A 19,966-nucleotide genomic window follows, 5' to 3' on the forward strand; every position below is an offset into this window, starting at 1 on the left:
CTCCAGGTCAGTGAGACGTGCCAGCGAGAGAGCTCAGAACATTAACATAGGAAAAGCTTCTTTCACTTGAGAGTTTAATTTCTTAGTTGTATATATGATTTTGTATATGACGTTTTGGGATCTAAGAATTCTTTCAGATAATTGCCTTTGAGTACACACACATACACAAACAGTCTAAAATTAATAATTTACAATGAAAATAATATTAAATACTTCCAAAATCAGGTTTTTTTTTGTCCATTAATTAAGGAGTTGTGGATGTTGACTAGACAGAAAATAATATTGAAAATCACTTTATACAGCCATGCATTTCTTACTCATATTAGTTGTATTTTAAGGTTTCTTCCAAAAATGAGTGTTTGCAAATATTACATGGGGCCTGAAGTCCTTTTTAAAGACCCTATGTGCTGAACTTCTGAGATCTTCTCCATGTCGTTTGTCGTGAAGAACATGCAATGGTACACCCGGCTAATGGGTCATGACCACAATTCTGTTGTTGAGCCTGTGATTTCTAACTGTTGTAAGCATATTCCAATATAGACTAAGTGCCACCAAAGACACTATAAATTTCATACCGTTTTATCAAGTGTTCAAAGAATTTTGGGTAGAAAGGCGACAGTTACATGTCCTGTGCTGCCCCAGGTGGTCTTCTCACCAAGGGAGTTGGCTGTTTTCATTCATCACTTGGGAGGATGACCCACGTGGTGATGAATATCCCTGTTGTAAGACCCAGCTCAGTACCAGGAGATGCTTGGAACAGCTCTTGAGTATGCCACCGCATAGGCGGAGCACAGGAACATCTAGCCAGCCTCTTCTGGTGACCTAGATAAAGAAGGATCCAAGATGGAGATGGAAGAAGCAGTGCTTGAGGGTTTGTGAACACAGCCAGGAGAGGGAGGTGCTGCAGCCTTTTCTCTGATCACTGTCCTGGGGAAGGGAGGGTCTCAAAGGACACCTAGCCCTTGTGGGATGCACGTTCTGTCCAAGGTGCTTCATGTTCATCGCTCGCCCACATGCAGTTCTCTGAGGTAGCCTCCCCTCCTATTTTATATGAAATAGAGGATGGACCTGGATGGCTTGTTTTCTTTTCTCTTTTCTGGTGAAATGATTAAAGTACTCTGACAAAGGGAGTGTAGGGACAAAGGGATTATTTCGTTCACAGTGCCTGTGATGGCAGGAACTTGAAGGGATAGTCCCATGGCACCCACAGGTAAGAAGCTGAGACAGATTCTCTTGTTGATCTCCCTCTCTCTTTCTTCATTCATCCCAGGGTCCAGCCTGTGAAATGGTGCTGCCCACATTCAGAGTGGGACTCCCACCTCAGTTAACCAAATGAAGCCCTGCCGGGCATGCCCATTGCGCGGTATACTCTAGACGTTTCTCACTGAGACATCCTTCCCTGATGATTCTAGACCAGGCAAGTTAGCAGTGGAAATGAACACACACCCAGCTCAGAATGAAACTGGAAACTAGGCTTTGAGCTTAGCCCTGCTGAACACCAGAACCTGTTCCAGTGAGTGCTGTGAAAACACGGTAGACTTTTATAAGTCTGTGGTTAGCCAGGCTTTCCATCAAGGTTGGCTTGAAGTGTAGTGTTCAGTGCTTTTCCGCCCAACAAGGACCACAATTTATTACTAAAGTCTCTATTAATAGGTGGGATGGAGGAAATTTCTCGAACTCACCTATTGGAAGGCTCTGAGACACAGAGGTTTGCAAATGTGGTATTCGTTTTCATTACACTGTCCTGCTGTCTCTACTAGGCAGTAACTAGAACCTGTCTTAATTCAGTGCACGCCTTGTGCTTGACACTTTCCATTCACGCAGAGTGTTCCCGTATATTCTCTTAGAGAGTTCTCTTCTTCCTGGCCTCCGCTTACAAACTAAGAATTTGGTCTTGGCCTTTGCTTTTGAAAAATCATTGTATAGCAGGAGATCCATGTACATGCAAACAATCAAAAGCAAGTATGAACTAGAACAGAGGTTCTCACCCTTCCCAATGCTGCAGCCCTTTATTACAGTTCCTCATGTTATGGTGACCTCAACCGTAAAAGCACTTTGTTGCTATTTCATAACTGTAATTTGGCCACTGTTATGAATCATAATGTGGATATCTGATATGCAGGTGATATGTGGCACCTATGGGGGTCATGACCCATGGGTTGAGAACTGCTGATCTAGAATCTAGCATAGGGCCTGAGTTTGTAGAACACTTTATTGAACTGAATGGCTACTGTCAGGATGGCTGCTTCAGTTGCTCGAGAGCCACTAAGGCAGGACCCCAGAAATAAAGCGACCTGAAAGAGCTGAAGATGGTTGTTTTATAGGGGCTAACGGGGGAATTAAGTTGCAGAGACAGCTGTGGTTTGCCACATGCAAGGAAATTGATCCAGAAGGTGTGGGAACAGGCGAGTGCAAAGCCCCGGGGAGGCCAAAGCTTGTAGCACAGCTGTGGCTGGGGCCCATGGCCAGGATCCACAGGTGATGTTACAGGCCCCTCCCACATAAGGTATCCAGCAGTTCGCAGTGATAGGAAACAAAGTCAGGTTTTACTCCGATGAAAGTCGAAGACTCTGTAAGTGGTACCTGTTGTGCACCTTGGAAGAGAGTGAGATTCCTTTTTCACTCCAAGCCTAGAGCAGCAAAGTCAGTGTAAGTGATTTCACCTGGCTTCTAATTCATACTGCCCTAAATCTTGTTATTCCTAGGACAATTCAACATGCTAAACTAGTAAGTATGTACATATGCATGTATAATGTATGTACATGTAAGGAGACGGGCAATTGGACGACATTTAAAGATATCACAACTCCCAAAAATAGTTCTTTATTGGGACTCACTTGATATCCTTTTTTAAAGCAATAATATGATTCTATCAACAGTGGCATCTGGTTCACAAAATGAAGCGTGGCCTTGAATCCAGTGTCAAATGATCAGACCGGAGAGTGGTGCTGACCTGTCTGGGCTCTCCTCGAGGAGCGCTCATCTCACACACGCTTATTTTTATACAGATTGCGGTGAGATAGTGAGACCCAAGGGTAGTTGGCGATGTGCAGCTATGTTCCTTCTCATGTCAGCTCTCCACATCCTCACTCCATGACAGGACATGGGAGCAGATGAGACAAGCTGTCACTCACCCACACTGCCCTTTGAAGAAAGGCCATGGGGGGAGAAAGGTGCCGCAAATGGGCTGTGAAGCTTACATACACTGCCCACTGTTAAACAGATTACGTCTAATGAAGTGTCTAATGCTCAGGCCATATCAACCTAATCCTTGGTGGCAGTTCATCCCTCAACTGCCAAAAAACACCGCCCTCTGGCCCTCTCTCGCCACTCTGGCCGCCAAGCACAGGGAGGTGCCCAGTCTTAATAAACCAAGACAGTGTGTGATCTGACATGCAAATGTAGGTCATTGCATATGTAAATGTGTGATTACAAACCTGCATGCCAAAACACATTAGTGAGACTTTGCTCTCAGCATGTGGTTGTCACACTGCCTTAGCAATTCATGCTAATATTTGTCAAGTTATTGTGCCGACAGAAGATAGGATTCCCAGTCAGATTGAAAGTATATGGATTAGATGACGGTGTTCCTGGTAATGAAGCTGTATTTTGCTGTTGAGATTGATGAGATTTCGTCAAGAGGATGAATGGTTTCTATGTGTATGGAAGAGGGAATTGCATTTTTTGGATGCTGCAGACTGTCCCGTGTGTGCACACACGTGCATGCAGTAATAGGTCTTTAACGTTCAGTTCATTACAGGGTGCTCTATGAGACCCTACTCCAGTGTCTTCTTTACTTGAAGTTAGCTCATAGAGCAAGTATCCAGGGTATCAAGAGGACAGTGAAAGGCTTAGAAGAGTGTCATCTTGATTATTTTTAAAAAACCTGTAGCAGAAAAAAATGAAAATATTAAAAATTCCTCTTTCAATGAGGCATTTTGAAAGTTAGACATTTTTTAAACATCGCTAACCATTGGATGTATCTGAAAATGACATTTTTATGTATTTCCATTGTTAAATATGTATCATATTGTCTTAATTAACATTGTAAATTCAGATATTACAAAAAAATTTATAAACAAGCAGCCTGACGGTTTCCTGGCTTTGCTTTTTCTTTGTGTGTATGTCTGTTTACTGTAAACAATTTCAATAAACTTGAAATTGGAAATACCTTGAATCACTGAATCAAGTTGTGGAGTGTGGTGTCTCATTGTAAGGGACTTTCTTGGTCCCCGTGGCAGCAGACCAAAAGCTGCATATTTGGGAATCGCAGGTTTGATTGAATAAGAACTAAAGTTGGGATTGGCACAAGAACTGAATTAGACGAGGTATAAACCCTAATGAGTAGGGACTGTTAAGCAGCAGGCACCAGAGTGGAGCTTCTGTTACTGTTGAATAGATATTGCTACTATTATTTTATTATTATTATTATTATTATTATTAATTATCGTAGTAATTACCCTATTGTCTTTGATAAAATGAATTTGTAATTTTTAATGTTTTGGTTTATTTTATATATTTTAAAACAAGAATGATTTATTTAAATTTTTTATTACATTTTATATTTATTTTGTATATGTGATTGTTCATGTCACAGTGTGTGTAGAGGTCAGAAGACAACTTGAGGACATCCTTCCTTCCACTATATGGGTCCCTTGCATCAAGCCCAGATAGACTCTGTGGCAAGTGCCCTTAGTGAGCCATATCACCAGCTCAAAAATGGTATTTTTTTTTAAAAGAATTGTTTGGTTTTCTGTAAAAGCAATGTACAATTAGCAAATTATCCCCTACCCCATCTTGAGGAAGAATAGGTTAAAGTCATGGAAATGGAATTCCATAGCAGAATTTTACAGTTACCCTCAGTATAATAAATAAGATGCAATTAGCAAGATAAAGTGTAGAAGGCTAGGAGTTAATGTACTGCTCATAAATCAAAAGAGACTCTTGGATATGTCTGGGACATGGCATTATCAGCCTCACCCAAAGTTCATTTGAAGGCCCAAGAGTTCAAGTTGCATATAATTTGTTTGCGAATGGATGCCATCTTTGGATGCATTAAGAGGCCTTTACTGTTCATTTCATTAGAGGATGCACGAGATAGGCCCACTGGAATGCTGTGTGTACGAGACCTTAGCTCATAGTTAGAGCAAGTACTAAGGCTGTGAGATGGGCGCAAGCGTGTTCTCAACACCAATTCAGGAATCTCATAAAAACACCAAAAATATTATGAAGCTCTCCTGCCCCCCTAGGAGGGCATATGATTGCTAAACAGATCATTTTATTATATTATATATATTTAGAGTTACTAACATGATGAACAGGAACATTCTGTGGGTATGAGTAATAAGCCCGACAAATGTCAGCATCGGAGAGCATTGGGTGTCCCACTAATGCTTAGTTTTGTTGTAACTATTTGCTCAAATGCCTGACTGGGTCCATGAATTAGTTATATTAGTACCGTGGTAGAGTTAAACAACCCAACAAAAGAATGAAGATAATAGTTGAAATTTGTAAGCAGAGTTTTTCTTAAGCCTCACCACTGTGTATCTCCCCCAATACCATGATTGCGTCACTCATGGCCCAGTGTGGAACCTCTTCTGTGTGTTTTGGGAAGCTGTGGGAAAGCAGAAAATGTTTCTGATTCATCTGGGTTTTGGCTGATTAGCAGTAGTAGAAAAATATTAGTTAAGAATGAAATTATTTTCCCTCTTCTCAAGAAGCTCTGAATGGCTACCAGGAGAGGGATTATGTGTATGTGTGTTGGGGACATTGCTGGCTAGTGGAGGTCACAGTCTCCTTTTAGCCCAGTAGCTTCTTATCCCCATAGCTCCACAATATGGAAACTCCCTCCCAGCAAAGATTCCTGCTTTCTACCCAGCTTTATCTGAAGGATGTCTCTAGGCCCAGGATGCCTGAGTTAGTTACCTCAGGAATGACTCTTGACACAGTTCCCTGCAAAGGCTCTTCCCCTGATGACCCACATGGTAATTAGGCAAGTGTTCTACTCTTTTTGATAGGCTGACTGCCACGTACAAAGCCCTGTAACAGGAGCTTACCACTTAATGCAAATCAGAGTTTGTTCCCAGACTCCCCAATCCTATATATTTCTTATACTCTGGAATAAAGTTGAGCTGATTCACTGAAGTTTGTCTCCCTCCCGGAGGGCTGTTTCCATTCCTATCTATTGCCGTCCGAACCCTTGCTTGCTTCTGTTCCCTCCACCTTTGTGGACCAGTGCAGCCAACAATCCTAAGTAAGAAGCAGAACCCCGTGTGTGTGTGTGTGTGTGTGTGTGTGTGTGTGTGTGTGTGTGTGTGGTGGGCAAGGCTGGGGAGAGTGGTGTGTGTTTCAGTTCCAAGAGTCTTCCAGAAAGAGAATAAGCACTACACAAAAAAAGAATGTTTGAAACTGGCTTATGGAAGCGGACTAAAGATAAGTTACAGGAAATTCTTACCTAAGATTTCAAAATCTTTCTCATCTTATCTGTTTCCTTTGATTTATTATGTTTACAGACTTCTCGTTCTTTTGTTTGTTTTGTTTATTGAGGCAGGGTCTCTCTATGTAGCTCTGGCTGTCCTGGAACTCACTCTGTAGACCAAGCTGGCCTCGAACTCAGAGATCCACCTGCCTCTGCCTTCCAAGTGCCAAGATGAAAGGGGTGTGACCCTACACCTGGCTAGCCTTCCCATTCTTAAATGCTGTGTCTGTTTCAGCTCATTACCCTTCCCCCACCCCACAAACCCCTTATAGTGTGAGTTCCTCCAGGGCAGAAGTTGTGGCTTCTGTTTCCTGCTGTATGCTGAGGAGCTCCAATATTGTTGGCGTGAGATATTCACAACTTTACTCTAGGTAGTATGTTATATATACCATACCTTTAAGTCACGTCTTTGTGTATATTGTGTAACTGAAACTTTTTTGTACTGTTTTTAATTGCAGAAGGCATTACGACCGGATATGGGCTATAATACCTTAGCCAACTTTCGAATAGAAAAAAAAATTGGCCGTGGACAATTTAGTGAAGTTTATAGAGCATCCTGTCTCTTGGATGGAGTACCAGTAGCTTTAAAAAAAGTACAGGTAAGATGATTTTTTTAACTGTATAAATCCATGTGAATTTATGGTATCTAAAAACTAGATAGGAAACAATTTCTGGAAAGATTTGGGTCATGAAGCTATAGTTTGAGCTTCCTAAGAAAGAACATTGTATTTTAATAGTGTATTTTGAAGGTAATATAGGGTAGAAATTAACTTTCTCATCCCATCTTTGCACAAGGCCCATACTAAACCTGTCTTGTTATACTTTTATTACATGTGCCTCTAATAAACAGAAATTAATGTTTACTTTTAACAGTATTTCCAGGCTTTACAATGTTGGCAGCTGTTTCCCCCCATAACCCACAGTGACTGGAAGTGATGGCAGAACTCAGCGGCAGAACTGAGCTGTCACCGTCACTTCTAACTAGACGTTGAAGTAGAAGGTCTCAGCTGATCTGTACCTGTTCGCTATAAAAAGAAGTAATTGCTTCATAAACCATATTGTATGACGTCAGCGAGTGGCAGGTGGCTCTGATTTACCTGGGGGACGTGATGTAGAGGAAATGAGAGGCTCCACCTGTGATCTACAGTCTCCGTGTTGGGTCAATGTCATTGCAGAGTCAGCTTTGTGGGCCAGTTTTGTTCTTTTTGAATTTATTGAGGCTTTTCCGGCTCCCCTTTCAAGCCTGTCCCTAAGCCTGGTATTCTTGTCTCTGTGACCATGGATAATCCGTAGGCATGCCCACTTTCCAGAGCCCTAAATGTAGAACAAAAGTTGCATTTGCCCTAGTGGGGGTCCTCAGCCTGGGAAGCACTTAGCCTTTGAATAAAAATCTGAATGGCATCACACAGGTTTACTTGCCTTCTCGGTGAATAGTTGTTGGTTCCTGACATCCATGTCCCATTTTGCTGTGTCTCTTGCTCTGAGACTGTATTGCTCTAGAAACCTCTGAAACCTAATGTCTTCCTTTGACTTTCTTTTATTTGTCACGGGATCAGTATGCTTGTAGCAGCCATTACAGAAACAAGGTTTTCATTCATATTTCAAAACTAAAATATTAGGGGTGGGCACAGATAGCTTAGAGGGAGAGAGCTTACCTAGCATGTATAAGCCAGTATGTTTGATCACCAGCACTAGAAAAAAAATATTGAGTGAAAGATCCATATGTCATATGTTTAGGTTATAAGCATTAGTGGTGGTGTCCTTATACCTAATACTCAGCTTAAGAAGTAAACATTAAAATATTTTTATTTGCGCCTTTTACCCATTCCTCAAAGGAATCTGTATTATAAATTTAGTGGCTGCTGAGGTCTCTGAAAAGTGTTGGCTGGTCAAGCAACACTTGCATGATATTGTTATATGCTTTTATTAGAAATACAAGCAATTCTTTTTAATTTGTGCCTAAATGTAGAAAAGGTAGTCTGTTGAGCATGCTTGTATATCACAAGTTAATTCTGGGTTGTTTTTCCAAGTTGGACTAGTTTACTTTTTCCTGGCAGCAGAAGACTGAGGCAAGAGGGTGGTTTTGAGTTTGAGGCCAGCCTGGGTTATATAGCGAGACCAATATAGGATGCAGATGTCAGTGTTTAAGAAACACATACCTTGGGGTAATATTACTCCTCTACTAAAGACCCTTTAATTTGTATTGAAACTTTATTAAGTTCCAATTTAGTAGTCTGACTATCAGGACCAGGAGTTGGCTTAAAACACTTGCATATTAAACCCTGTGGCACGGACTCCTGATTTAATTAAGACTTTACAGAATAGAGATGCCAGTTTGAGCTGTTGGGAGTGTAAGTCCGGCTATAAGTGGGAGGAGTTGGAGCTAGGAAGAGGAATTTGAGCAGCAGTAGACAAAGGATTCTCTACAGATCCATCTTTGGGTAGAGCCATCATCAGATTCCAATAGTCTCTAAATGAAATTACAAATTCCTCACTCAGTTCCTCATGGAGAGGAAGCCTCACCTTTTCCCAAAGGTGGTGGAGGGGGACAACAGATAAAATTCAGGGACTTTCTTGGCTCCCATCTTGGTTTCCAATGACTGTAAGTGTGGAAAAGAAATAGGGCTCTCTGCTGTGATGAGTTTTTAGTGGCAGAACCTTGATGGTAGAACCAGGAAGAAGGAGGGAGTGAGGTTGGCTCCTCGGAAGGAGCATTAGTACTTCTTAGATTCTCTCAGCAGCATCTGGACTCTGTCTCCTTGCCTGTGTTTCGCCCTTTGTAGTTTGGAAGACTGACAAGGAGTGTGTTAGTTTGTAGAGTTGCATTTCTGTTCAGCTTCCAGTGTCCTCTTTGGTTCTGGCTGCCCCCATTTGCTGCCGAATGCTTTAGGTGCGGTGGGAAGTTTTCAGTTTGCTTTGGGTTTTGTCCTTTCTCTTCAACTGTTGATGCTGTGCTGTCTCCGGTTTAAACATTACTTTGAACGGGAGAGACAGATGTACCTAGCTTATTTGATTAGGGAACGGCATTTCTAGGCTTTGTGAGGAGAAATGCATTTGCATCTCAGACATGGTATTGATTTCTGTGCTGAACAAGGGACACCACTGTTTTTCATTTTCAAAAATAGTAATCGGCTCTCCTTACAAGGAAAGAGCATTGCTAACCAGGTGATGTTCTGCTGTGAATACTTCCAAGCAAATATTCAGAAAATTCCTGAAGACCCAAATACTGAATTTTAAGCCTACATCATTAGTCTCAGAACTACTATTCCCAACCCTTGTGAAAATCCTTCCAGAATGTTTTGGCTGTGCACTGGGCAGATGCTAACGTATTGCTTCTATAATTATTTTGTTTGAAAATCTGTAGTGCAATATTTATAACTTCACCATCTGATCTCTGAGCTCAACAGTGAGAGCCCTTAAGGACTCTGTCCCGTATCATGCACTTCACTTCCGTAGGGCCTTTAAGAACCAATGTGCCAAGTAAGTTCTAGCTACATCCCTGCAGCTTTGCCTGTGTCTGTAAGTGGAAGGAGTGTCTCTACCGAGCTTGTTGCTCCTTTGAAATTATAATGAAATCTGAAAGCCTAAAGCAATATCTTTAAAAAACCCACGTCCATCATTTGCAGAGAGTTAAGATGGTATATTACCTGATGTAACCATTCCGAACCTCTACGTGCTAATTTCCCCATTCCTAGTTTTCTTGTGCACAGCTTCCCTTCCTGCTGATGTTGCAGTTAATTCCACCTGCATCCTTTATTTAGTGTCATTGGCCAGTGAGTAAGACTTTGAGACCAAAATATTTGTGCTGGAACTTAATGAGATTCTCATGGTAGCGGGTGATAGAACAAAGGCATTTCTAAAATCCTGGCATATGGCTTGAGGGGTGCACAGATGGGGGGAGGGTACTTTCGTAATCTATGTATGGGTCAGGTGACTCTCAAGCTTTTGCATTTCATATGGTAAGGTTGTTGAAGAAAGTTCTTGGGTCCGGTAGCCATAGTCACTGTCCGCTATTGTTAGCTCCTTGGCTAGAGCAGTATGACTGGAGTGAAGACACTGACCTTACCAGGGGAGAAGTAGGAATTTGGGGTTACTGTACCTCAAGTTCTTTGGCTATTATAACTGTAAGTTTTCAATACAGCCAAGTAATTTGATCCATAGTTCACTAAAGTCTAATTCTCTTTGCTTCCTAGGTTTTATGTACACATGACAGTATTTTAAAAACATACTTCATGTGTCCTTATAAAAATTCCATTTTGAACATTTTGTTCAAATTCTTCTTTGTGATCTTATGAAACTTCTGAAAATGCATTCTTAGGTGTTTAGTAGTTTACTTTACTCAGTTTTAGTTATGTTAAAGCATTTATTACATTTATTAATATAACTTTAAAAATTGTCAAATACAATTTGCCATTTTGCTTACACTAATTTTAAGTTCTGGATCTCTATATATGTAGTTATATTCCAGATGTATGTATGTAATTTTGTGTGTAAGCATGCACTTCTGTGCACCTTAGAATTTTGTGGACAGTGATGACTTCCTCTGCAATGTACCAGCTGATGTCGATGTCTTCACAGTGTTTCTAGTCTGTGCTGCAGAGTTGGCTGTGACCACTGAACTTGCCTTGTAGTTTTTATGAAATTTCATTGTTTCATTCTGTAGACTTCTTGCAAACCTGCAGTTAATGAAATACGGAGAAATGAGGAATAAGTGTAAAGGGCACAGCATTTTCTTGAGTGGAGAACAGTTGAGGCAGTGGAGGTGAGAGTCTCTTGGAAAGGCAAATTAGCTTTAAAGTAAATTAGCAAATTAGTCTCAATTAGTAAAGTAGTCTGAAAAGTTAAAGCTTATTGGGCCAGTAAGATGGCCAGTGGGTAATGGTGTTGGCCATTCAAGCCTGGTGAGCTGATTTCAGCACCCAGATCCCATGGATGGAACGAGAGTCAACTCTCAAGAGTTGTCCTTTGACCTCTTCTTGTGCACCATGATAGGTACACCTACATTCGTATACACAACACACAGGTACACACACACACCACAATTAATAATACAGGTTTAAAAGCTGAGGCTTTCTAGTGCTTACAGTCTTATTTGAAATCTTTATAGGCAGAACAAGTAGTACCTGTGTAGTCTTCCTGACTGGTTCACAGTGCTGGGAGCCGATAGCGAAGGACCACATTTACTATAAACAAATGACTAGTGTTAAAATGTATTCTATGTGAAACTATGAGATTTTCTGATGTTTAGTCCCAGGAAATAAATGCAGCAAAAGTCACTTTTTATTTGTACTGTTGAAGGTTTTTATGACATTTATTAATATTTGTTGAAGCTCTCCTATATGACATATAATATTGCGTGCTAGGGACTTGGTAAATGAATTCATTGTGAGGGACAGATAATAAATCAAGTAAGTACAGACTAAGCAAATGGGCATGCTATACTAGAGTCAAACATGGTGGAGGGCGCAGCTTTCTGGATTGTGTGTGGCAGGGCAGAATCTTCCCTGATGGGAAACCTGAACTAAGGTGGAGGACAGTTGTCTGTCATCCAGACGGCGGGAGGAAGGAAGTTCCCTGAACAGAACAGGCCCAGGCTGCAGAGAACAGGAGAGTTTTAGAATTGACCAAGGGCTGCTCACTGTATTGTGTTCCAGAGCTAGAAAGTAGCTTAGACATTAGAAGCTGCTTTCATAGACTGTGGAGAGAAGTTCTTTTATGTGTTGCTATAAGAGCAAGGGAACCATTGAAGGGGTTTGCATGGGGTGAGGAATAAAGGCTAGACTATTTTTAAAGATTAAACAGACAAGTATGCAAAAAGTGGATTCATCATTTTTGCTACATAACATAATCTCTGCTACTTGAGAAGTATTCAGGTATTAAATAATTATTACTTACAAAATGAATGCGATGAAAGCATGAAATTTTAAACATTTTGCAAATATTAATTAGAGTACAGCAAATTCATTGAGCTGCGGTTTCCAGATAGGAGGTAGTTTTGAAGGGCAATACACTGGTCCTTTGTTCTGACCCTGTTGTTTCAGTGAGTCCAGCCCAGTTAGCATTCCTACCTCCTCACAGCCCATTCTCACCTAAGGCCTTCCCTTCCTGAGGTGCAGCGTAGTCATTTGCAGTGTGGCTCTTTTCATGGCCACCTCACACCCTGTTCTGTTGCAGTAATCTCGCCCTCCCCTGTGTGGAAGATAGTGCCCTTCTCCTTTGTCTGTTAGTACTTTCATTTTGTTTTTAAGTGTACTCTTAGTCTCTCTCTCTCTCTCTCTCTCTCTCTCTCTCTCTCAACCTCCCTCCCTCCCTCCCCTTTTTACCTACTCTTTGGCATGTTTGGCGTGTTCTTGATCTTTCTGAAGCTAGGCTCCTGATGTCTGTTCTGTCTCCAAGTCTCAAAATCCTCTTCTAACTCTTCTATCTCTTCTCATCTCTTCCAGTTCCTTTTTCAAACCGTTCTTAGTTGTTTGCCTCATCTGACCTTCAAGACCAGTCACTATTATTCGGACTTCTTATTTGGCATTCATCACTTGATTGGATCCTGCTTGGTTATTTTTAATAAATTCTAGGATATCTGCTATCGCTTCACAGTCCCTCTTTCTCTTTCTAATCCTCGGTCCTCATGTGTCTTCAGTGTTCAAGTCTTTGTTTGTTCAGTCATTTTTCCAAGTCTCTCAGCATAGGGGGCTCAGGATATGTCTAGAGAATTTGCTGATTTCCTTTGGCAGTATATTCTTTACATTTCTAATAAATATATTCTAACCCCTGTATCAGAAGCCCCTCACATCGAAGGGTTAGGTTCCCCATTTAGCCACAGCCCCTATGCGGTCTCGCCAAACAGCTCATTTCCACTCTCCGGCGTGCTTTACAATCATTGCTAACTGTCTGACCTTCCCTAACTCTTCAGGTACATTGGATATATCTGTTTTTTTTTTCTTCTTTCTCCCCCCTGCAAGCGGCTGCATTTCTTCCTCATGAGTCTCTTTTCCCTTCAGACATTCCCAGTTTGCTTTATTCCTGTTATCTTTAGAGAAACGGTTGCTCCAGTTCCCTGAGGCTTCCACATACTCCCCTGGTCCTACCCTAGGGCTTTCTTGCCTCTCCTCCCTTTATTTCCTTCCAAAGGTTTTCCTTTCCCTACTCCAGTTGGGAGCAATTCTCAGTTAAAAAATGAGGTTTTATGGTTTCTCCTCCACTGTGTTCTCACAGCAGCTTCCAGTTGCATAGCTCTACATGGTTGCATTCCCTACATGGTCATGTACCCCTACGCAGTCACATACACTACACTGTCAAGTACACTACACTGTCATGTACCCTACACTGTCGCGTACCCCTGCATGGTTGTGTACCTCTGTATGGTGGCTTCCTAAAGAGTAGCCTTTACAGTCCATAAAGCTTGCTGTCCTTCTATATTTCATAAATTATTAATAAAACATGAATTTTGAAATATTTTCTTCAGATTTGTAATTTAAAAGAAACCAGAGCCAGGTGGTGGTGGTGCATACCTTTAAAAGCAGCACTTGGGAGGCAGAGGCAGGTGAATCTTGGAGTTTGAAAGAATTGTCTGTATTCTGTCAATCATGTTATAGATAAATGCTGATTGGCCAGGCAGGAAGTATAGGTGGGACAACCAGACAGGAAGTAGAAATGATTTAATGAGAATAGGAGAATTCTGGGAAGGAGGAAGTTGATTCTTCACACTCCTGCCCAGACCACCGAAGCAGCAGCATGTGATCTGCCCACTGAAAAAAGGTACTGAGCCACATGGCTGACATAGATCAGAAAAATGGGTTAATCAAGATATGAGAGTTAGCCAGTGAGAGGCTAGAGCTAATGGGCCAATCAGTTTATAATTTATGAAGACCTATGTATGATTTTCTTTGGGGATAAACAGTTGTGGGGTACCGGGCAGGACAGAAACCCCAACAAAACAAGCAGCAGCCCCCCCCCCCCCCCCCATGGATAACTGCATCCACATAAAGCCTGAGAAAGCCTGGAAAAGGTTAGAGTAAAGCATTTTAGTTTTCAGCCTTAGCAGGAAAAAAACTGAGCTGTTTTAAAATGCAGGCTTTCTGAGCCTTCCTGCCAGGGAAAACTCTTGACTCTTTCAAACAGGTGGTCCCAATTGATACACTGTTGCAGCTTGCTTCCTGGCAAGGACCTTAAAACACCATAGAGTTGTAGCAAAAAACTTCTCCATATTCCTTAGCAAATTAAAGACTCGTGTGGTCAGAAAAAGAGACATACACAGTAAAGAGAGATTCAAAGAGTAAGAAAACCTCTAAATGGTTTACAGTGTGTTAAAAATATATACAGGCTAAAGGTTAAAGGTCTCAGAGTGAAAGAAAAAGAAAGAAAGAAAGAAAGAAAGAAAGAAAGAAAGAAAGAAAGAAAGAAAGAAAGAAAGAAAGCAAGCCTGGGAGGCAGAGACAGATGGATCTCTGTGAGTTCAAAGATAGCCTGGTTTACAGAGGGAATTCCAGGACAAAGATATACAGAGAATCTGTCTCAAAAATCCAAAAGTTAAAAGTAAAAATAAAAGAAATAGAGGTTAAAATAAAGCCACGTAAAGATGGAATACACAGAGAATCTTGATACTGTATGCTATTATGCTCTCTTTAAATTGTTTAAATGCTGAGGAAGGAACAATAGCTGCTGAAAGATATTTGCTTATAAATGCTGCAGGATTAATCCAAGATAGGTATTTTGAAAATACCTTGACTTCACAGTTGAAGTCAAATGTATGTTACTTTGGAGAAGAGATTTTGCTTTTGTTTCCACAGAAAATGAGAGGCTGTGGATTTATTCAGAATTAAGAAAAAATCTAGTTTGATCAAGGAAGACCACCTGAGAAGTTTCCAGCAGGAATAGATGACCCAGATGTCTGAGTTCTTCATCTAGAACAGGTTCAAGACTGCTGCCTGAGATGATCAAGACTCATAGGATACTTCAGTCAGGATATCATAACTCTAAATTTTCTTTAGGTCCCCATAAGATTATCAGAGCTCCCAACCAGCTGGAAGTAGTCTGAAATACTACGTCCACATTCCCAAAAAATGGACTATGGATATTTGGATATTTTCCTTTGTTTTTTTTTTGTTTGTTTGTTTTTTTTTTTTTTTTTTTTTTTTTTTTGATTTTTCAAGACAGGGTTTCTCCGTAGCTTTTTTTTTCTTTTTCTTTTTTTTTTTTTTTTTTGGTTCCTGTCCTGGAACTAGCTGTTGTAGACCAGGCTGGCCTCGAACTCACAGAGATTCACCTGTCTCTGCCTCCTGAGTGCTGGGATTAAAGGCATGTGCCACCACTGCCCAGCCTTTTTTTTTTTTTAAAGAGGGGGAAGTGGTGCGGGAGAATTGTCTATATTCTGTCAATCATGTTATAGATAAACGCTGATTGGCCAGGCAGGAAGTATAGGTGGAAAAACTAGACAGGAAGTAGAAATGATGTAATGAGAATAGGAGAATTCTGGGAAGGAGGAAGTTGATTCTTCACACTCCTGCCCAGACCACCAAAGCAGCAGGATGTGATCTGCCCACTGAAAAAAGGTACTGAGCCACATGGCTAACATAGATCAGAAAAATGGGTTAATCAAGATATGAGAGTTAGCCAATGAGATGCTAGAGCTAATGGGCCAATCAGTTTATAATTTATGGAGACCTATGTGTGATTTTCTTTGGGGCTAAACAGCTGGGGGTACCAGGCGGGACAGAAAACCCTAACAAACAAGCAGCAGGCCCCCTTCATGTTACAAATAAAATATTAATAAAACATGAATTTTGAAATATTTTCTTCAGATTTGTAATTTAAAAGAAACCAGAGCCAGGTGGTGGTGGTGGTGCATACCTTTAAAAGCAGCACTTGGGAGGCAGAGGCAGGTGAATCTTGGAGTTTGAGGCCAGCCTGGTCTATGGAGTGAGTTCTAGGACAGCCAGGGTCACAGAGAGAAACCTTATCCTGGAAACAAACATCAACAAATCCCTAAAGAATACAAGCAAGCAAGCACGAAAGCAATCCAAAAAGAGCTCACATTAGTACTGGAAGTTAGACTACTCTGTACTGACAAGTTTGCTGAGTTATAGGGCATGCCCCTGGGAACAGTTCAATAGTTATGGAATAATTGAACACAAACAGGTGTCTAGGTCCAGCCCATCAAATGGCAGGTCCTTGTGGAATCCAGGAGAAGGACATAGAACTCTGCCCACTAACCTGTGGTCTGAGTGTGTGGTAAGAGAAGCGGGCTGAGAGAGAGTGTGGCTTCCAGTATTGGAGGAGAGCATGTCCCAGCTTCACTGTGCCCAGTACCTTCCACCCACCGCGGCTACACTTGGTAGCAAGCTTTTGTAGACAGGGCCGATTAAGGTTCTTTTTTGTCTCCTACCCAGTAAAGGCTTAGGGTTCTGGCCGCCCACGTGGTAGCTTGAATAGAGGGATGGAAGCCTTCTGACGTTGGGGTTAAGAGGGGCAAAATATGGGGAACAACTGAGGCATATTTAAGTGTGAGGGCTGAAGGAGGAATGAGGCTCTGTCCCATGGAAAACAAGGCCATTCAGTGTAGGAACAAGCTGCTCAGTTCGTTTATTCGAGTCATTTAAAGTACTGTGGCCAGGAGATGATTTCCATGTGGGAAGTTTAAAGTAGGATATTTACACTCTTTGTATATGGGTGCACTTATGAATATTTTACACTCAGTGTGTGTATGTTTGTGTTTGCTATATTTCATGTGTCATTTCATAATAGTTTAATGCATTCTTTTTAAAGAGACATTTCTTTTAAGTTACATGAATGATTCTTTTTGAAGATAAACTGATGTTAACTTTTGAGCTTTGTAAGTTATGAGTAATTTGAGTAAAATTCAAAGATGACAGAAAAATTCTTTTAAAAATGATTCAGAGAATATCAAGAATTTATTAGCCATTACTTACTTAACAACAACTAATAACTGGTTCTAACCAACAATAAAATAAATTTTGAAGCCCAAAGAAAATTTGGTTTGAAAATCATACCTCCTTGAAGCCTTCCTTGTACACGTGTGTTATGTAAAAAGTCGTTTTTGTTTTACAAAACTCAATATCTTTTTTTCTTGTCTTTCCTTGCTCATTAAGTCACCAGGCGGCTTTGAGTCTGTGGTGGGAATGCCTTATTCCAGAGACTCAGCCTTTCCTTTTGTCTTGACATGTAGACTAAAGAAAGATAAGATATGCATTTCCAGTTAAATGCATTTGTAAAATATTTGGTTCAGAATGTGTTGTCACATTAAGTGTGCCAGCAAAGAGGATTTCCCCCCAGGATTTAAAGAGCAACCTTTGATACTGATATAGTCAGTCAAAAATAAAACCCAGCTCACAATTCCAAATTGGCTGAAATATAATATGAGTGGAGTAAACATGCCTTCCGTACAGCATGCACGAGTATGTGTGTGCATGTGTGTGTATGACTTTCTAAAGGCATTGTGCTTCGCATTCATGGCTCTTGTTTTTCATCTCCCATCTAAGAGGCGTTGGTCATTGAGATTGTTTCCATGAATCGCTGGGTTTGTGGATTTAGGTTTTTTTAATCACTGAGACCACCTTTCTCAATTCTCTTCTTCTTGGGCAGTTTTGCCATAGGCATCCCATGATTAGCCCACGTGCCAACTTTTCTAAGTAGGTTCAATTATCTCAGGGCCTAAGGCCAGTGGTTCTGAGGATGGCATCAGTCTTTATGATTAGGCGAGAATTTATGATTTCTATTGGTGCTCATTTGTGTGTGCGTGCGTGTGTGCATGTGTATGTGTGTGTGTGTTTGTGTGTATAATTTCTATAGACAATGTCTTTTGTATCTCAGACTGGCTAAAAACTTTAGTTGAGGATTACTTGGAACTTAACTTAGTGCATAATGTTCCTCTTCTCTTCAATAAGGGCGACACAGGATATGGTTTAATATTAGTTGTTTTGTTTTCATTCCTGATTTTGGTGTCCATTTATATCCAACCTATTTCGTCTCTCTACCGAAACCTCATCTAGAGAATGACTTGACAACTGGCAACCCTTCTGCCCTCTACTGAGCTCTCTCTCCTCTCTTCTGCTACTCTGAGCTCCTGTTTTTCATGACTAGCTACAGTAAATGGAACGGGCTGAGCTTCAGTTCTTTAGTCTAGAGGTTTATAGATGTTATGCTTATCTTAAATTTTTAAATTAATATCCTCATTTGATTTTTTTTACTGTTTTTAATTGAGGCATAATTGTAAATCTTTATGGCATACACTAATAATTTACTACATGTGTGCAATATGTGGTGATCAGAGCAGCATAATTCCTGTCACTTCTCCCCCTTGGGGAGCTACAAGCACCCCTCTTCTAGTTCTCCTTAAAAGAAAATATGTAGTGAGTTAATATTTATAGTCTTCATCCTGCGGTGTGCACTCTAGAACATGCAGAACCTCCATTTGTTATATAACTGTACCTTGTTACCCATTATCCAACTCCACCCCCTTCTTAACCTTAGTGACCACTGTTCTATTATATTGGTTTTATTTAAATATGAGAAAATTAGAGCCCTGTGCAGCTTTAAATATTCAGGAGGATATCTATTAAAAGTTGCCTCTTAATATAAACTGTAATTATGTGCCCTTATCAGGAAGTCATGTCTATGAGTCAGATGTCTTTCATTTTGGCTCGTAGAGCTTCTAATTTTTTCTACTTTTAATATTATCCCTTCCCCACATGTGGGTTCCTTTAGGTTTCCAACATTGCACTTTGCACACACATTATTCATAGATAATTACTTGGTAATCATCTCTGAGTGTTAGACTTTAGACCAGGCCAGGCCAGCGTGAGAAGTCACCGGCTGTGGAGCTAGAGAAAGTCCCAGGCTTCCAGACTCAGTGTTACTCCCTGTGTGACTGTAACCATATCACTGCAAGCTCCATGCCTCCCTCCTTGTCTCTGACCTGCAGCCAGCTTTTCCTGGGTAAGGTTGTAGTAAAAAGGGCAACACCTACTGGGAGGTGTCAGTATTCTTCGCCAAGTTAAAAAGATTTGCATCTGGGTGATGGTGGCACATGTCTTTAATCCAAGCACTTGGGAGAAAGAGGCAGGTGGATCTCTGTGAGTTTATAACCAGCTGTTTGCGTTTGGAGGAAAGGCATCTAAGGTTTTTGTTGTTGTTTTGCATTAACATAAGATAAAGTTCTTATGGACCTTCATAGTAAATAACTGCAAATAAAAGTTTCATCTCTATGTGTATACATACATATGTATGTATGTATGTGTATATGCATATATACACACACAGAGTATGTGTTATTATGAATTTATATGTTAGGCTAAAGTATAGGCCACTATTTTATTAAATGATTCTAAACTTCATTTTTAGATATTTGATTTAATGGATGCCAAAGCACGTGCTGATTGTATCAAAGAAATAGATCTCCTTAAGGTAAATAATGACCTATTGTCTGTTTATTAAAATTCTGAACGTGTTGATAAAATGACTTATCAAAATATC

At 40.7% G+C, this 19,966-nt stretch overlaps 1 protein-coding gene across 3 annotated transcripts in view; it reads left to right on the top strand.

Moving 5' to 3' along the window:
• The window catches only part of Nek7 (NIMA related kinase 7), a 130,746-nt gene that overhangs the window by 66,051 nt on the left and 44,729 nt on the right, over positions 1 to 19,966 (top strand). For all 3 annotated transcript variants that reach the window (XM_057770473.1, XM_057770475.1, XM_057770474.1), the window contains exons 3-4: positions 6,937 to 7,077; positions 19,835 to 19,897. In XM_057770473.1, the coding sequence (XP_057626456.1) occupies positions 6,937 to 7,077; positions 19,835 to 19,897 (204 nt within the window). The remainder of the gene's footprint in view (positions 1 to 6,936; positions 7,078 to 19,834; positions 19,898 to 19,966) is intronic.

The sequence above is a fragment of the Chionomys nivalis genome, chromosome 5 (assembly GCF_950005125.1).
Source record: "Chionomys nivalis chromosome 5, mChiNiv1.1, whole genome shotgun sequence".
In the NCBI taxonomy this organism is placed as follows: Eukaryota; Metazoa; Chordata; class Mammalia; order Rodentia; family Cricetidae; genus Chionomys; species Chionomys nivalis.